This window comes from Polyodon spathula, chromosome 11, assembly GCF_017654505.1.
Source record: "Polyodon spathula isolate WHYD16114869_AA chromosome 11, ASM1765450v1, whole genome shotgun sequence".
NCBI lineage: Eukaryota > Metazoa > Chordata > Actinopteri > Acipenseriformes > Polyodontidae > Polyodon > Polyodon spathula.
Window position 1 is genome coordinate 31639410 of NC_054544.1, and position 18442 is coordinate 31657851.

General features: G+C 34.0%; 1 protein-coding gene and 1 pseudogene across 2 annotated transcripts in view; one reads left to right on the forward strand and one right to left on the reverse strand.

Moving 5' to 3' along the window:
• ift80 (intraflagellar transport 80 homolog (Chlamydomonas)) overlaps window positions 1-11195 on the reverse strand; it is a 52115-nt gene extending 40920 nt beyond the window's left edge. Inside the window, exons 1-5 of one of the 2 annotated variants that reach the window (XM_041264023.1) lie at window positions 11101-11195; window positions 9825-9902; window positions 7621-7842; window positions 1535-1645; window positions 1212-1280 (exon numbers count right to left, since the gene is read on the reverse strand). In XM_041264023.1, the coding sequence (XP_041119957.1) occupies window positions 1212-1280; window positions 1535-1645; window positions 7621-7842; window positions 9825-9861 (439 nt within the window). In that variant the 5' untranslated portion in view covers window positions 9862-9902; window positions 11101-11195. The remainder of the gene's footprint in view (window positions 1-1211; window positions 1281-1534; window positions 1646-7620; window positions 7843-9824; window positions 9903-11100) is intronic. The other variant, XM_041264024.1, reaches the window with a different exon arrangement.
• A 1655-nt stretch (window positions 11196-12850) lies between these two features.
• Window positions 12851-18442, forward strand: part of LOC121323453 — a 21510-nt pseudogene continuing 15918 nt past the window's right edge.

Below are 18442 nucleotides of genomic sequence, written 5' to 3' on the forward strand. Positions count from 1 at the left end.
AGAAGTCACGTTTAATATATTACATTTTCATTCAGTATTTAAACATCATTAGCACTTGGCAGAATCCACTGTATTAGAAACAAAACATATCCATGTGAGGGCAACTATTATTTATAGAGAGAGAGAGAGAGAGAGAGAGAGAGAGAGATCTACAGAAATGCTTTTTTGCACTTTCAGCTTTCTTTTCTTTCAATATCTTTCAAAATAACAGTTCAGTATTTTACATAAACTTTTACTTAATAAAACCAAAACCGACTGCTGAATTATATTCATTAATGCATCTGCTCTGACACAAGTTCCACCTCTTGAAGACTGCAGTTTTAAACACCCATGTTTACTGATTTTACACAAGCCGAAACATGCTTTTGCAAATTCCAGTTTAATCACTGAAAAGGCAAACATGCGTGCACCAACAGTTTATTTTCCACATTTGTTTTTGTCCAAACTTCCACCACCAAAGAAACGTAACAAACCCACCATATAAAATATATACAATAGTCACAAAACTAAAAATAACTATTAGCCAAACTTAGGTCACAGGTCAAAGTTAAGATTGCTGTTTAAATTTACTTGAGTTTATATACCACTGAAGACAAGAAATGGTTTATGAAATAGTTACAGTTCAAGGAGCAAAACTGTTTAGAAATGTATATATTTTCATAGATTTCAGCCATACGATCAATGATACAACCAATACATTAACATTTCTGAGTTGATTCAAAACTCTACTAACTTTGCACCAGTGCATACTTATGTGAAAGCATAACAAAACAAACAAACAAAAACAGCTTAGCACCCAATACATTACAGTTGTATTGAAAACTGACAGAAGCACTGCACATTGTCAAATCCAATTAACTGTACTTTGTGGTCTTTTGGTAGTCTCACACGGCACTGTCTAACAGTAAGTCTTAAAAGCAGGAAACAGGCAGATACACATCTGGATGGGGGTGGGGGGTAACAAAGACATGTTAGAAGATATTTAAAAATGTAATTAATAAACTACATTTTAAAATTATACTTCATCTGGCTACAAGCATTTACAGAGAGACCATATGTATTTTAACTTGTTGATACATTTCTTGATTATAAAGTATATAATTATATTTGACATTGAAAAAAATATTTTGCATTATTGTACAGGCTTTCTTTTTTAGGTAAGTGTTATATTTAGTTTTTTAATGTATTATCATAATATAAAGGATGCCTACCTTGTTGGGCCAGAGTGGATCTCAACATTCCACTTTTTGACCATATTTTAATCTGCCCGTCTTCACCAGCTTGGAGGGGGTGGGGGTGGAGCATGAGTCCAACATGTAACATTTCAACAGTAGGTTATAATAAAAATTAAAAAAGTAAAAAAATTAAAAAAAAACACAAACAAACAAACAAACAAAAACATAACAGTAGGAAAAAATAGAGAGATCAATTATTCTATTAATCTAACATGGAAGTTAAAACAATAGAAATGGATGATCATTTCTCAAGATTAAGCTAATCGTGTTGGTGTGATGTACCACTTGTAGAATGTCACCTGTAACTAAGGCAGTTCCATCATAATTCCATCTTGCAGCCAGCACTGCTCCACGGTGTGCCTCCACACTCTTCTCTATTCGTCCATTCTTTGAAATCAGGTGAAACTTGCCTGCAACAGATTTTTTTTTTTTTTTTTTCCGACCTCTGGGTTTTTCATGTTCATATTTAATCATATAATTGCATGACATATGCAACTAAATTATGAAATACACATTATATACTTACAACAGACCTTCCAATGTGTAATGCTTACATCAATGGAGACATAATGCTTCCCCAATCTCAAAACACAGATAATTTTTTCATTGTTAAGCCTGTGTCCAGTTCAAAGAGGAATAATCATTATAAGCACATATAATGTAGATTTATTTTACATGATAGAGTTAATGCAAAATCTTTGCTGCTTGGTTTAAAACTTTCTTCTATCGCCTGTGCGAGACAGAAAGCAATCAGGCATGGAGACAGTTATCAAAGACACTAAGTTACTATATACTTTGTGGTTGTGTATATTTAAAAAAATCAGAGTGTTCTATGTAATTTTGGTTGCCTAAAACTGCAAATCAGTATGCTGTTTAGCTCTACATTTGTACTCCCTATAAAAGTAGATGCTGTGCCAGGGAACTGGGTTCAGGTAGTGTGCAATAGAAAATATATGAATATATAAAAAATGCACAAATTGATTTACACACATACCACCAATCACTTTGGGCAAAAATAGCATTTAACAGCTTTGAGTATTAGATAGAAAAGATGAGGGTTGATGAAGCCACAAAAGTTAACACATAATTTCCCCCACCCACTTAACCCTCCTACAGACTCCGATACAAGAAATGTTTATTACTGTATTCCTAAATTCTACTACAGTATAGACAGGCATGTATTAAAATTGCCAAAAAAAAAACGTGACTATCAGAGTACACAAACAGGAAAGTGATCGACTGCCGAGAAAAGACAACCAAAAAGTTACTGCCTGATCTCTAATACTGATCAGGCAGCAAGTGACTGGTATGTGTACGACAGAGACACCATCTTAAAATTAGCCCTGCCATAGTCGCTTTTTCTACGGCTTTATTATTATTATTAGCAGTTATCACAAAACATACACACTGAATCACAATACAGTGTGATATAGGCAAGACGAGAGTTACCGCCAGCTCAAGCCATGTGAGCCCCCTTGCACTCCACTACACTCCTCAGGTAGAATGCCTGTGCCACCCTGAGTGTGTACAGGTGTAAAAATATAAAAGAAAATGCTTATTCTAAGCTCTCTGCACAAATCAGTGACTATCGAGACTGTTGCTAAACGAAAGCCATTTTACAATACAACAAAAGTACAGTGTGCATATACTGGATCAAATGGTACGGCTGTATTCTGTCAAAGATAGTACTCACAGTTGGCCTGTGGCTGTTCTTTTTTATAATGTTTTGGACTTGGCAGCCATCAACGCTTTGGTTTTGTACAAGGAGTGCACCGGCAACACAATCACTCAGAGGGACTTCATTTTGCAGCTAGCCCTTGAGCTACGGCAGAAACATTTTGATAAGAGACACGAAAGCCGGCTTGCAAATGCCCCTCAACCTTCAGCCAGCGCTGCGCCCATTGGTAAATGGAATAAAAGACAATGCCAGGTTGCGAAATGCAATAAAAACAGAACTTTTGATGTCTGCACCCTTTGTGAAAAGGCAGTCTGTGGCAAATGCACCGGTACAGTTTAAAAGCGTGTTTTCTGCGTAGATTGTACTTAGAAAGCTGCAATAGAACTGACAGACAGCCTTTGAACTGTTTCACTCAAAGTGCTTTCACGTTGCATAAATTATGTTATATTTTTGTTTTATACTATTTTTATAACTAGTTAACGTTTTATAATTTTATATGTGCATAGATATGTTACACAGAATTTTATTGTGTAAAGTTTATTGTATTAGTTTTTCATGTTTATGTATATGTGCTCCTTTTGAAAAAAATAAGAACAAAGTTTAATGTTCAATGTAAATACGGTGTTTCTGCTCTGAAAATGTTAAGTATGATGTTCATCAATAAAAAATATTAAGTTGTATCTGATTGTTTTTTATTTTCATATCGAAGCCGTATTAAAATTATATTATATAGTATTGCCCCCCCCCCCCTCCCCACCCCCCCCCCCCGCTAGTTAACTCAACCTAATTAAAGGGATAATTACCATCAGAGTGAAGTTGTCAGTACACAGGTTCTAGAGGCACATCATGCCACGATTGAAAAAAATTCCTGAAGAAATCCGGAAAAATGTTGTTGATGCCTATCAGTCTAGAAAGGGTTACAATGCCATTTCCAAGTCTCTGGGGCTCCAACAAACCACACTCAGAGCCATACTGGCCAAACGGAAAGTTTGGGTCAGTAGTGAACCTTCCAAGGAGTGGCCATCCTGTCAAAATCACTCCAAGAACAAGTAATAAAATCGCCCAGGAACTCACAAAGAACCCTAGAACAACATCCAGTGATCTGCAGGCCTCTCTAGCCTTGGCTAAGGTCAGTGTTCATGACTCCACCATCAGAAAGACACTGGGCAAAAAGGGATTCATGGAAGCGTAGCAAGGCGGAAACCACTGCTCACTAAGAAGAACATGAATGCCAAAAAGCACCTGAATGATCCTCAAGATTTCTGGAACAATGTTCTAAGGGCAGATGAGTCAAAAGTGGAACTTTTTGGCCAACATGGGCCCTGTTATGTCTGGTGAAAACCAAACACTGTATTCCATAGTAAGAACCTCATACCAACGGTCAAGCATGGTGGTGGTGTCATGATTTGGGGATGCTTTGCTGCATCAGGACCTGGACAACTTGCCATCATTGAAGAAACCATGAATTCTGCTCTGTAACAGAGAATTCTACAGGAGAATGTCAGGCCATCCATCCATGAGCTTAAGCTGAAGCACAGCTGGGTTATGCAGCAAGTCAATGACCCAAAACACACACGCATGTCCATATCAGAATGGTTGAAGAACAAGAAAATTAAAGTTTTGGAATGGCCTTGTCAAAGCCCTAACCTAAACCCCATTGAGATGTTGTGTCAGGACCTGAAACAAGCAGCTTATGCTCAAAAACCCACAAATGTCATGGAGTTGAAGCAGTTCTGCATGAAGGAGTGGGCCAAAATTCCTCCACGGCGCTGTAAGAGACTGATCAATAACTACAGGAAGCGTTTGGTTGCAGTTATTGTTGCATACCTTTCCTTAATAAATAAATTAAATAAGTATCAAAATTCTGTGTTATTTGTTCACCCAGGGTCCCACTTATCTAATATTAGACTTTGGTTGAAGATCTGATAACATTCAGTTTCAGAAATACGCAAAAATCAGAAAGGGGGCAAATACTTTTTCACGGCACTGTGTGTGTGTGTATAATTATTATATATATATATATATATATATATATATATATATATATATATATATATATATATATATATATATATGCACACACACACACACACACACACAGTGGCTTGCAAATGTATTCAGACCCGTGATGAATTCTCTCACATTACTGAACTACAAATGGTACACTGAAATTTCATTCTGTTCGATATTTTATTTTAAAACACTTAAAATCAAAATCAATTATTGTAAGGTGACATTGGTTTTATGTTGGGAAATATTTTTAAGAAAAATAAAAAACTGAAATATCTTGCTTGCATAAGTATTCAACCCCCACACATTAATATTTGGTAGAGCCACATTTTGCTGCAATAACAGCTTTAAGTCTTTTGGGGTAAGTATGTACCAACTTTGCACACAGTGTCGGAGTGATTTTGGCCCATTCTTCTTGGCAGATTTGCTCCAGGTTGTTCAGGTTGGTTGGACGACGCTTGTGGACGCAATTTTCAAATGCTGCCACAGATTCTCAATGGGATTGAGATTAAGACTTTGACTGGGCCACTGTAGGACATTCACCTTTTTGTTCTTGAGCCACTCCAATGTTGCTTGGGCTTTGTGCTTGGGATCATTGTCTTGCTGAAAGGTGAATTTCCTCCCATCTTCAGTTTTTTAGCAGACTGAAGCAGATTCTCTTGCAGTATTTTCCTGTATTTTGCTACATCCATTCTTCCTTCAACTGTAACAATATGCCCAGTCCCTGCTGATGAGAAGCATCCCCACAGCATGATGCTGCCACCACCATACTTCACTGTAGGGATGGTGTGTCTTGAGGCATGGGCAGTGTTAGGTTTGTGCCACACATAGTGCTTTGAGTTTTGGCCAAAAAGCTCTATCTTGGTCTCATCTGACCACAAAACCTTTTCCCACATCGCAGCTGGGTCACTCTCATGCTTTCTGGCAAACTCCAGACGTGCTTTCAGATGGTACTTTTTGAGTAACGGCTTCTTTCTTGCCACCCCTATGCAGGACAGTGTTATGCAGAGCTCTTGATATGGTTGACTGGTGCAACATTACTCTGTAGCTCCTTCAAAGTTATTGTTGTTGGCCTCTCTGTGGTTTCTCTCACAAGTCTCCTTCTTGTTTGAGTGCTGAGTTTTGAGGGACGGCCTTTTCTTGGCAGTGCCTGGGTGGTGTGATGCAGCTTCCACTTCCTGATTATTGATCCAACTGTGCTCACTGGAATATTCAAACACTTGGATATTATTTTGTACCCTTTCCCTAATCTATGCATTTGTATTACTTTATCTCTAACTTCTGTAGAATGCTCTTTGGTCTTCATTTTCCTTCAGATTCACAGCCTTACCAATGATCCTTCAACAGTGGGGTTTTTATCCAGAAAATGTGACAGCAACTTTAATGGCTCACAGGTGGAAGCCAATGGTAAGGTAATTGTGTCCTCGTTAGGGCAATTTCTTTCATCGGTGCCAACTGGGAGCTTCCGCAGCACAGGGGTTGAATACTTATGCAAACAAGATATTTCAGTCTTTTATTTTTGTTAAAAATATTTCCAAACATAAAACCAATGTCACCTTACAATAATGTCTCTACATTTCAGTGTTTAAAAATAAAATATCAAATAGAACGAAATTTCAATGTACCATTTGTAATTTGGTAATATGAGAGAATTGGTCAAGGGTCTGAATACTTTTGCAAGCCACTGTATGTGTGTGTGTGTGTGTGTGTGTGTGTGTATATATATTATATATATTGGTTATTCCAGCAGGACAATGCTCCATGCCACACAGCCAGGTCAATCAAGGTGTGGATGGAGGAACACCAGATCAAGACCCTGTCATGGGCAGCCCAATCTCCAGACCTGAACCCCACTGAAAACCTCTGGAATGTGATCAAGAGGAAGAGGGATGGTCACTAGCCATCACACAAAGCCAAGCTGCTTGAATTTTTGCGCCAGGAGTGGCATAAAGTCACCCAACATCAATGTGAAACACTGGTGGAGAGCTTGCAAAGATGCATGAAAGCTGTGCTTGAAAATCAGGGTTATTCCACCAAATATTGATTTCTCAACTCTTCCTAAGTTAAAACATTAGTATTGTGTTGTTTAAAAATGAATATGAACTTATTTTCTTTGCATTATTAGAGGTCTGACAACACTGCATATTTTTTGTTATTTTGACCAGTTGTCACTTTCTGCAAATAAATGCTCTAAATGACAATATTTTTATTTGGAATTTGGGAGAAATGTTGTCAGTAGTTTATAGAATGAAACAGAAATGTTCATTTTACCCAAACACATACCTATAAATAGTAAAACCAGAGAAACTGATCATTTTGCAGTGGTCTCTTAATTTTTTCCAGAGCTGTATCTGTATATGCATGTATGTATGTGTATATATATATATATATATATATATATATATATATATATATATATATATATACACACACACACACACACACACACACACACACACACACACACACACTTTTAAAAAAAAAACGTATTATTAATTTAAATGTAAGCAAGTTTAACTACTTAAGCCAAAACAGATACATGTAGCAAAATGTATACAAATGGTTATATTTGTAGCTTGTGGCAGTTTTTGTTAGGGTAAAGAAAATAACCTGCTTTATTAGATCAGCATGTAGAAAATAATGATATACAGATGTTGTCATGCCATGACAAATCAAAACAAAATAAAATAATCTTACCATCAGTACTGGTAAGTACAAAGATCTCTGCCTGAATCTGCTTCTTTCCACCTACTGTTTTAGGAAACCAGTGTAGATCAATGGGGTAAATGTCATCTTGTAGTTTCACAACTTGTGTTGTCTCGTTTGTCAGCAAATTCCACTTCAGGACAAGGTGATCTTCACTACAAGAGTATAGTTCATCTGCTGTGGTCCAGCCTACACAGCTGACTAACTCTTTATGTGCAGTGAGGTTAAGGAAAACACCACAAGAAAAAGACTTATGGGGGAAAAAACGTAACAGATTTTCATTCAATGTAATATTGCATTAATGAGAACTAATTAATTTCTAGTAATTTAGTATCAAAACAGAGACTTTCTTGACGATGCTCTTTTGGCTTGTTCCTTGCAGAATACTTATAACACCTGTAACATGCAAAACATGTTTTTAAGAAAACACATAAAAAGCTGCCCCCAATAAAGTGCTTCACCGATAACCAAACTAAGGTATTAATTAAAAAAAAAAAAAATGAAAAAATGAAAAAAATTGTCAAGCGAGATACAGAATTTTAGAACCGAATGTCTTATTAGCATACATTTGCTGAACTGTCCTTATTTATTACTGAAAATCTTACTTTCGTATACAAATAACTGTAACATATAAATATATTACTGTCTTTGTTACTTGTGTCCATGTTCTGAATTATTTACTTGGAAAAGAAACTAGACTGACTAACAAGCAGCACTGAAAAGTGAACACTGCACATAATGTTATCGTCAGTGTCATAAAGTGACAAATGTTCTGTTAACATTCATAATGACATTGATATTTGGTATGTCATTGTCATAACGAGCTGTGACTCGCCAAACATGGTATAAAGAAAATAAAACTAAAAAAGGAAAGCAATGAAGTGCTAGCTGAAACCTTGGCAAGTCTGTTCACTTTCAGTTCAATGTCATGCGTCAACATGTGGATGCAATTTGTTCAAACTCATTACTGTTAGGAATAAATCTTTAATTTCACAAATATATTTGAGCACATGAAAGACATGTATAGCCCTTTACATTAGTCGGTTGTCTCGTTTTAAAACTGCTGTCTTTGCTATTTGCAGGTGTTGCAAATTAAATACCACCACATTATCACTTGGTTTTATATTACTTCATTATTTTTGTTTCACCTTGGCAATTTAAAATGTATAATTTTTGCCCTTGCCTGTAAATGTATCTCATATTATGTTACATACCTTTCAGTTCTAAGCTTCTACATCTTAAGACCACCTGTGAGCACAACGAGGGTGGTCTTAATATACAATTAACACTGTACAGACTGTATGGTTCAAAGTACTTTTCATTGCGCGACTAGGCTTTAAAATCCCACTGAATGCATTTCTGGTCATTGAAGCATGTTTGTAGCCTTCATAGTTGAAAGTAATTCAGATTACTCCTTAGATAAAAGTGGAATCTATTTCAGTTAGATTCATGGTTTCAAAATGTATATATATATATATATATATATATATATATATATATATATATATATATATTATATATATATATATATATATAAGTGAACTGAGGTCTTAAAAATCATTACTCTTTTATACCTTTCAGTATCCAATACCACTGCACATCCCCTGCACGCACATTCTACACCATAAAAGCCAAACCAACTCAAAAAAAGATTTTAACTAAATTGTTACACAAGAACCAAGAAGAATTCATCTTTCTGATTATCTCCCTTTCTCCTTTAAAAAAAACGTAATTCACCCAACACATAAAATAGGTTTTTAAATAAATTGTATTTCATTTTCCAAAGATCTAATTTCTGTTTACTCATTATTATTATTATGACTATGTACTATAGTAGAAAAGCACAAAAATCTATTAAAATGTAGACCCCATACAGCTGGGGTTACAAAATAGGGTATAACGACAGTGATTATGAGTTAGCCTAACTCTCAATAAAAAAATTTAAAAATTTAAAAAACACTAAACAGACACAATTATGCTACTATCTGCAGGGGCAAGGGGTATGAATGTTGTACGCACTTTACATTCTGTTTTAGCTCAGGGAAGCAAAACAAACATAAACATTGGGGAGGCAGGCACTCCTTTTTCACTTTGACGTTTCTGTGTGCGGATTACATTTTACTAGAAAGTTAAAACACCAATAATCTAATACTTTTATATACTGTATGGTGACTGTGCCTTTAAAGAAAGGATATGTTTTGGTTCCTTCAAAAGTGACGTCTTCAGTCTCATTTTAGAACCAATAAGTGTGCAAGTCTTCAATACTTCAGAACCTATAAAAAAAAAAAAAAAGTGTTGTGTACTATTCACAAGTCATTATTGTATAGACTGTTCCTACCAAAACCTAATCCTGCTGTCTTGAATACTGAAGCACTTGTCAACCAAGCACCTATTCTCCTAATCTATTTGATCAGATCTGCCGTCCAGCTCATTGTGACCGAATCTGTTACCTGCAACAGTGAGATAGAGTTTTATAAAGCAGCACAGTACGTCTGGAATTTCAGTCAATCAATAAATTATTCAAGTAACAGATATTTACATATGTGTGTGTTATTGCAAGGTTTTCTGCTTTTCCCTATGTCTGTATAGTTAAGTTCATTAAAAATAAAGGAAAGCATACTTTTGTCATTTGACACAGGCTACAAAAAGCAACGCTCCCCATGTTAATCTCATCTCTAAACTAATGTTGCAATTATATTTATATTTTATATATATATATATATATATATATATATATATATATATATATATATATATATATATATATAGGGCAGCTGGCTCTTTGAGCTAATATATATATATATATATATATATATATAGATATATATATATATATATATATATATATATATATATATAAAATCTCAAACTAAAGCAAAAAAAAAAAAAACTGAAGTAGTTTTCACAGGTCTGCCTTGTTAGAAAACTGACAAATGATTACCCTATTGATAGAAAACAATAGATTGATTTGTTTAGTGAACGTTTGGGTTTGTGGTTGCATTTGGAAAAATAAAAATAAACCAAATAATGCAGGCCAGCAAAGAAATTCAGCTTGTGTAGACTTCCCTACTACTGTACATACATACAGTAAATTGAAATTAACTTGTAAACGGCAGTTGGATTGAGACGGTGAACCTTTTGGCAAATTTAAAGCGAAAATAAAACTAAAGCAAATACGGTGGTTACGAAGCCTCAGCTTAAGCAATTATAGCTTCCAACCAAAAAGTTACTGCTTTATACAAAAATAAAACGTGATAATAAACATATGCATTTTTGGTTGCTAAGTACTTCGGCGAGTAATGGAGGTATGGCAACCCATACCACTCGGCCTCGAATTTTTTATATTTTCTACTAGTAATAGTTTTACTAACCCGAGAAAGAAAACAGTGTCCCATACACCACATCATTTGTATTCTGATAAACGTACAGCATTTCTGCCAGTTTAATTTGTTTTGTTTATGGAAAACTTACCGAAATTATGCCAGGTTCAAATGTAGCTTCTCCCCGAACCCTCTCGCGAGATCTTCCACTGATGCTTCTTTGGCAACAGACCCAGCAACGACCACAGAAAAGAAAAATAAATAAATACATATAATTACAAGTGACTCTTTATCGATGAAACATTCACTTTGTTCGTCCTGACATTAAAAAAAAAAACCTCAATATGTTTTAACATATATTATTGAAATGGCTCCTCCCATGTCGCACATCGTTTCTAGGCAACCGAGTCACAAACGTAATAACACAAATAAGTCACACAAATAATGTGTCATTTCGGAGCAGAATTTGTTTGGAAATGTATTGTCACATTTGCAATTTAGGCAACCGTGTGTATACAAAAATATTTAAAAGTGCAGTTTGCTGATTTTTTAAAAGAAACTTGGCAGTGGCCACTTTTTTTAAATGTGTCTTTTTTTTCTGGCAGATGTTTCCCAGAATACCTTTCGCTGATTTGTAACGAATTTCGGTTCGACTTTAGTGTTTCGGCGCCATTTTCGAGTGCTGTAGGAGAGCTAGTGAAACCCCTAAGATTTTCTGAAGCTTGGTTTTGAATATTTTAAAATGTTAAAATGGACCTGTCTGACCTGGACCCGGAAATAGATATATATATATATATATATATATATATATATATATATATATATATATATATATATATATATATACTATATATATATATAGTCCTTGAACTGACAGCCAGTACAATTGGGAACTGATGAATTCGTAAGGTAAAAATGAGATAGATAATGTTTTTTTTGTTGTTTTTTTTAGCGGGACGGGGCAATTCAGACGGGGTTATTTTGTAAACAGATTTTAAAGGAAGTCTCATTATTGCAAGGTAAAGAAATAAGCTATTTATAACATATGATTGAGAAATACATTTTGTATTCTTTTTTTAAGGAAAAATACGTAATTAATTTTATTCTGAGTTTCTTTGTATTTTTTATAACCTGCTAAGCACTTTACGTTGTCTGAGTTTGTACTGCTTCTACACTAGCGGTGCACGTTTCATAGGGTTGTGTACAGTTGAATATCAAGCATTGTTTTTGATCTATATAAATTAGTTTAAAGAATTATTTTAAAGTTGTACTGCCGTATTAAATATTGTGCCAATAATTGTGTTGCACATCGAATATTGTGGGTAGTACGGTAACCTACCTTGTTTTGTATTTAGAAATCCATAGAACCAATTTTGAAACCGAGTAGTACAATTGCTTTTATTTACTTTTTTAATGTAATTTACATGCAGTTTGATTTTTGCTTATTAAATGCAAATAAATAATTTGATCTAATGTTAAAATAGATTTTACTTCTCGCAGTGTTTAGATTGTCTTTCTGTGTCTACAGGTTTTTTTTTTTTTTTTTTTTAATAATCCAAATGATGAGAGTCCATGAATATACTGCATTAACTTTTGCTTTATTTTCGTTAATGGGTGTAAACTAAACGACATTTCTCCTTTTTTTTAAACTACTTAAATCGGCCAATCAAAACTTACTTTTCAATGTGTCCTTGAGAAAACCCGTGATTGGCTGCTTCGAAACCTATGGGACTTGCATTTTGTTTGCAAAGATAAACTTGTAATTCTAACTGTTCTGTTAGCGTTGTATTCGGTAGACTATTTAAAGACGTCACCGAGTTTTAATGTAACGTGACGCTGTAGCTGAATGCATGCGATCTCACAAATACATTAGACATACATTATTTAAATTATAAGATCTACGATAACATAGTGTGTGCTCTTAATTTAGTTTATTTACATTAATGGAAAATTTTAAAATGCTGATATAATTTAGCAGTTTCAGATTTTAAATTATTAAATTCTTGTGGATGAGCATTTGTCACTTTGCCAGATGATGACGGTTCTCTGTTCTCTTAATTTGGTTTATTGTAAAATGTTCACCTTGACACTGAACATGAATGAAAATGTACAAGACGCGGGTCCCGGGATCCTCGGATTTAGACGTGATGTTGAGCTGCATGTGTTTTTTTTCTAGATTAAATCATGTCTTCTAAAACGTCTAAAACTGCAGCGAAGCCAAAGGGAAAAGGAGTTCAACCTCTGGATGATTCCTCAGATGAGATGGAAATACCCCCCAAAAAAGTCAGCGCAAATGGGAAAGAAGCAGCACAAAGTAAAGGTACGTTTTTACCGATAAATGTGAATGGTGGTTTATTAACTCGTCTTTGTTGTCAAGTTCACCAGCTTTAAATCAGACAAATGAGTCATTGTCTTAATGTTATGTAATTATTGTAGTGCAAGCAGGTGGTGGAAGTCTTTAAATATATTCTTAACAAGATTTCGTTTTAAATGGTTTAATTTTATTGGCGAAACGAAAGTTTTGTTCTGGTTTTATACCCCAAATAAATAGACATGACGTAAACGGTGAAAATTTACCAAACTCGTTATCATTTAAGTTTTTAAATATTAAAACCGTAAGCGGCACTAGTATTTTGATGGTGTTTTTGTTTTTTTTGTTTTTTTATAAAACTTATGTTGTGCTATGTTATTAATAAACCGACGCTCGAAGTTATTGCTCATGGACTTTTTTTTTTTTCTTATAAGAATCGAGAAGCCGTTGTGGGTTGCGAAGTTCAATGCTGTGGTAAATAAGCCACTTTATGAACGGGTTATGTTGTAAAATAGTGTAGCGTTATTATACATCTAGTCATGGTTATTTTCGACAACATGTCAACAGCGTTATTGTCCAAAGTTTCTCCACAGGTCTGACCCCTCCCCCGCCCTCCAGAAAACTCCAAATGTTTTTTTTTTTCTTTGTTAATGACGTGAACACATTTCATTTTGAATTTAGATGCTACTCCAGATGTGACAGACGAAGCTGTTGATAATCGAAGTATAGAGGAGATTTTGAATAGCATCCCTCCTCCCCCACCCCCAGCAATGACCAATGAACCGGGTGCACCTCGTCTGATGATAACTCAATATTGTAAACCAGAACTTCAAATCATATGCTGGTGAACAGGTTTTGGGGCCCTTTCATAAGGTAATGTGGAAATATGACATATATATAGATATATATATATATATATATAGATATATATAGATAGATAGATAGATAGATAGATATTCTAAATGTATACAAAAAAAACCTTGTACATAGTCTTGTGTAAATGCTGAATAACTGACCAGTGATTATTTTGTTTGGCCCTATGCAAAGTAAAATTGGTTTGAGGCATATAATGTGGTTATTTTGTTTTGTTTTTCTTGATTTGGACATTACTTGCTATGGCCTATTTAACTCCATTACCCAATATTGCACATTTTTGTGAAATATCATGTATAGTCTTAAACTATCTATCTATCTATCTATCTCTCTCTCTCTCTCTCTCTCTCTCTCTCTCTCTCTCTCTCTCTCTCTCTCTCTCTCTCTCTCTCTATATATATATATATATATATATATATATATATATATATATATCATTGCACTTTTTTTCTAAATCAGTTCAGTGCACTTATTTTAATAGCTGAGATTGGAGAGAATTGCATACGAGATGTGAATGTGCTTGAATTATAGATTGAATTAAATTATTTACACTATGTTTATTTAGAAATCTGCTATTCCTTCTTATATATCTTATACAAACTTATTGGGATATTATTTTGACTTTCCTGTATATTTTGTGTTTTTTTTTTTTTTTTTTTTTTTTTTTGCAGCGCTTTTCCTGCATTATTGGACCAAAAGGCAGTGGGAAATCCAATGTGATACTCAGTGCTTTTTGTCTTTGGATACAGGGCCCAAAAGATAAGATCCAAAAAACTGTCTGTCCTGATACACAATTCTGATGAGCACAGTGATGTACAGAGCTGTACTGTGGCAGTTCATTTAAAAAAAAATATTGACAAGGTAGTTTCTGAATCTACATGTTTGTGTGCCATTGCAAGAATCAATGTAATATACAGGACTGCAAAATGTATTATGACATTTCAAATCTCACATTTACAAAAAACATATTTGTTGTATAAGTAGCTGTCATTCTCCTTGTTAGTGTGCCCATTTATAATTAATTCAATGTGAGCTCTCAAGAGCCTCATAGTTATTTATTTGGCAAGTGTTGTCCATCAAGTGATACTTCACGTTGTTTATTTTTTATGTAGTTTTTTTCGTTATAAAAATTGCATAATAGCAAAGTTGATCATAAACCAAAAAAGTGAAATTGAAGCTTAATTGGACAGGAACTGGCCCTAGGTTCTTTACCTCCTAGATGTAAATTTTCAATGTCAGCTTAATAAGGAACACAATTTAAGGGAATCACCGAAAAAAAATATTTTAGATAAAATCACATTTTAGATTGTGTGTGTTCTGTTTTTTGTACCCAAACTGTCCTGTTTTATGGAAATTCTCAGAATACATTGTTCAAGGACAAGCTGCTTCAGTTAAGCTTTACTGTTGAATTTGGCATTTGTCATTCATCCTGTACATTTTTTAAACATTTATATAAAACAAAACAAAAAATGTTAGCACGTGATAGCTTTTGAAAAATAATTCTGTCCAGTGTAGTGTTTTCTTCAGTGGGTAAAGTGTATATTTCAATTTGAGACTTAAGATAGAAACTACTTCTCAGAAAGTAAGGAGATTGTCTTGATGTGGCCTGTGAAATTGCATAAAAAGTAAAGGCGGTTAACCAGAATAAAATTGCAAAAGTAAAATAAAACCATAGAAATAAAGCACATGGGCCAGCTTGTTTTTTTCAATTTTGTTTTAGTCTGTCTAGTACATTGAGAAATGTCCTCCTGGTACTATGTGTGAAAGATTACAACCAGTTTGTAATGTAGGTGTTATTTAATCATCATTCACTCATATTATAAATATAATTAGATATATGATATATATATATAATATCTATCTATATATCTATTATATAAGATATGTTGTATATTATATTCTGAAGTAAGACTTCAACAAAAGGAGTCATGTACTGTTAACTGGAATGTAAAAAAAAAAAAAAAAAAAAAAAAAAAGTGGAAGTACATTTTTAGGTTGTCTTTGATAGGCCTGCATGGTGGGTGTGCCACTTCTTTAAAACCTAAAGCTTTTTTTTCATTTTCTTCATTTACTTGCATAGAATATTAAATCAAAATGCTACCTTTTCTTATTAAGCTCTTTTAAAGATTATAGGTTGGCACCTGTTCCTTTCAAATCTACTTTTCCATAACATTTGAAGAGTAGATGGTAAGGACATTTTATGTTTTTACAGTGCTTTCTAATGAGAAATGTGGGTGTGGTTGTTTGGGTTCTGCACATGTTGATAAATTTCATTGTATATGGGTAAAAGTGAGTTTTAAAACTGCCTGCCTCAACCCCAGTGCATTGTTTACATTTTGTAAGGTAATTAAGGAAAAATGTCACTTTACTGTATTGAACATTTTTGTTTTATTTAGTGTTGGTATATTTTCTCCACTAACAGGAAGGTGATGATTATGAGGTCATCCCCAACAGCAAATTTTATGTTTCAAGAACAGCCTACAAAGACAATTCCTCAGTATACAACATCAGTGGAAAGAAAGCAACCTTCAAAGATGTTGGAACTTTGCTTCGTAGTCATGGAATAGACCTGGACCATAACTGGTTTTTGATTTTACAGGTAATACATTTTCACTCGCTTAACTGATTTGCCAAATAATTTTTGTTACGATTTTTCGTGCTTTAGTTGTTGAAATGGCCAGCAAATTATATCTGTATTCTTCAAATATCAAGAATGACCATTGAAAGCCTTAAAGTACTGTAGCAGCACATCATGGTTTGCAACACTATAGTAAAGATGCGAACCATTATTTGCTGCTTTAGAATTTTAAGGAAAAAGCAGAAGTTTCTTGAAGTATTCAGACTAAAAACATGTATATTAAATGGGCAGCACTGCCTGCAGCATTTGTAATTGTACGATAACTGAATGAGGATGTTGCTTTTGTACCTGCTCTGCTTTAGCAGCACGTAAATATTGGTGTGGGAGAATAAGGCCAAAACCCCAATATTACTTGTGCTGCTTCAGTGTGGCAGGGTTGTACTGCGTTATGAATACAAAAATATATAATTTAAAATTCGAGCTTGTGTGATGAGATGTTATTGTATTTGGAAGAAATATGTGGGTTTTTTTTTTTTTGTTTTTTTTTTCTTGTCTTTGCATATAAAGTATGATACTGGAGAATATGGAATTTAACACTTTATTTTGCTGGTTTCAGACTTTGTGTAAATGTTATGTTTTAACTTTTTTCTTATTTTTAAACCTGTTATTTCTAAGCTTTCTTTAGCCCTAATATATTCCAGCAATAAAACATGATGTAGGCCTACACCTTGTGCATCTAGCCATTGATATGTTGGGGGAAATGTTTATTATACTCTATCGCTACGTTATTTATATATATATATAGATAGATAGATAGATAGATAGATTGTGTGTGTGTATATATATATATGTGTGTGTTAATGCTCGGAAATATCTAACAAAATTTGAGCAAATATTTTTTTTTACATGTATTTGGATAGAAAAATCAGATGTTCGTATTTGCTAGAAATGACAAATGCTTAGAACTTATTTACCTACTCCTTAGAAGTTCTGCGACATTTTAAAAAACGAAAAGAACTCCATGTGATATGTGAGATTTAACATATTTAAAAAAAATAAATAAAAAAAAAAAAACAGGATCAACACAGCAGCTCTTGAGCCTCTATTTAAAAGTTTTAGACAGATTATGCGCATTCTCTATGGAAAGCTATCTGGGTCAAAAATGTGGTGTTCTGCTTTGAGTGAGTCAGAATCTCATGGGACAAAAAAAAAGTTATTCTGAAAGGCTTTGCTTAAACAGTGCCCAGCTTGCTGGGAATGTTGTGTAGGGATTTCTGTATAGATTTTCTATATTTTTGTTGCAACTTTATGTGGAATGTAATAAATGAGAACCAGAATTAATTGACAACGCCATTTCCACATTTGTTTTATTTGAAGTGTTTCAAAGTTTAAATTTCAGTTTTCGTTTGCTTGTTCAGCTACAAAAAGACACAAGTAAACCTCATTTTATTACTGTATGAAAACGTGTATGGCCACTCTGTACTGCAAAGAAACGGCAATGGCAAGGAATGAAACAAAAGTAAAAAAAATAATAAAATACAGTATCAACACTATCAACTGTTTATTTGGGGAATAAACAAAACAACGTTTAACTTGAACTTCTATTTGCCATGCTTTGTTTTGTAGTTAATTCACTGGGGTAAAGTTAGGCCTACACAACGTATTGTTCTTTACTTCTCAGATATATTTCTACTTTAACATGTTACATTCATATTGTAAAGTCTAGCTGTA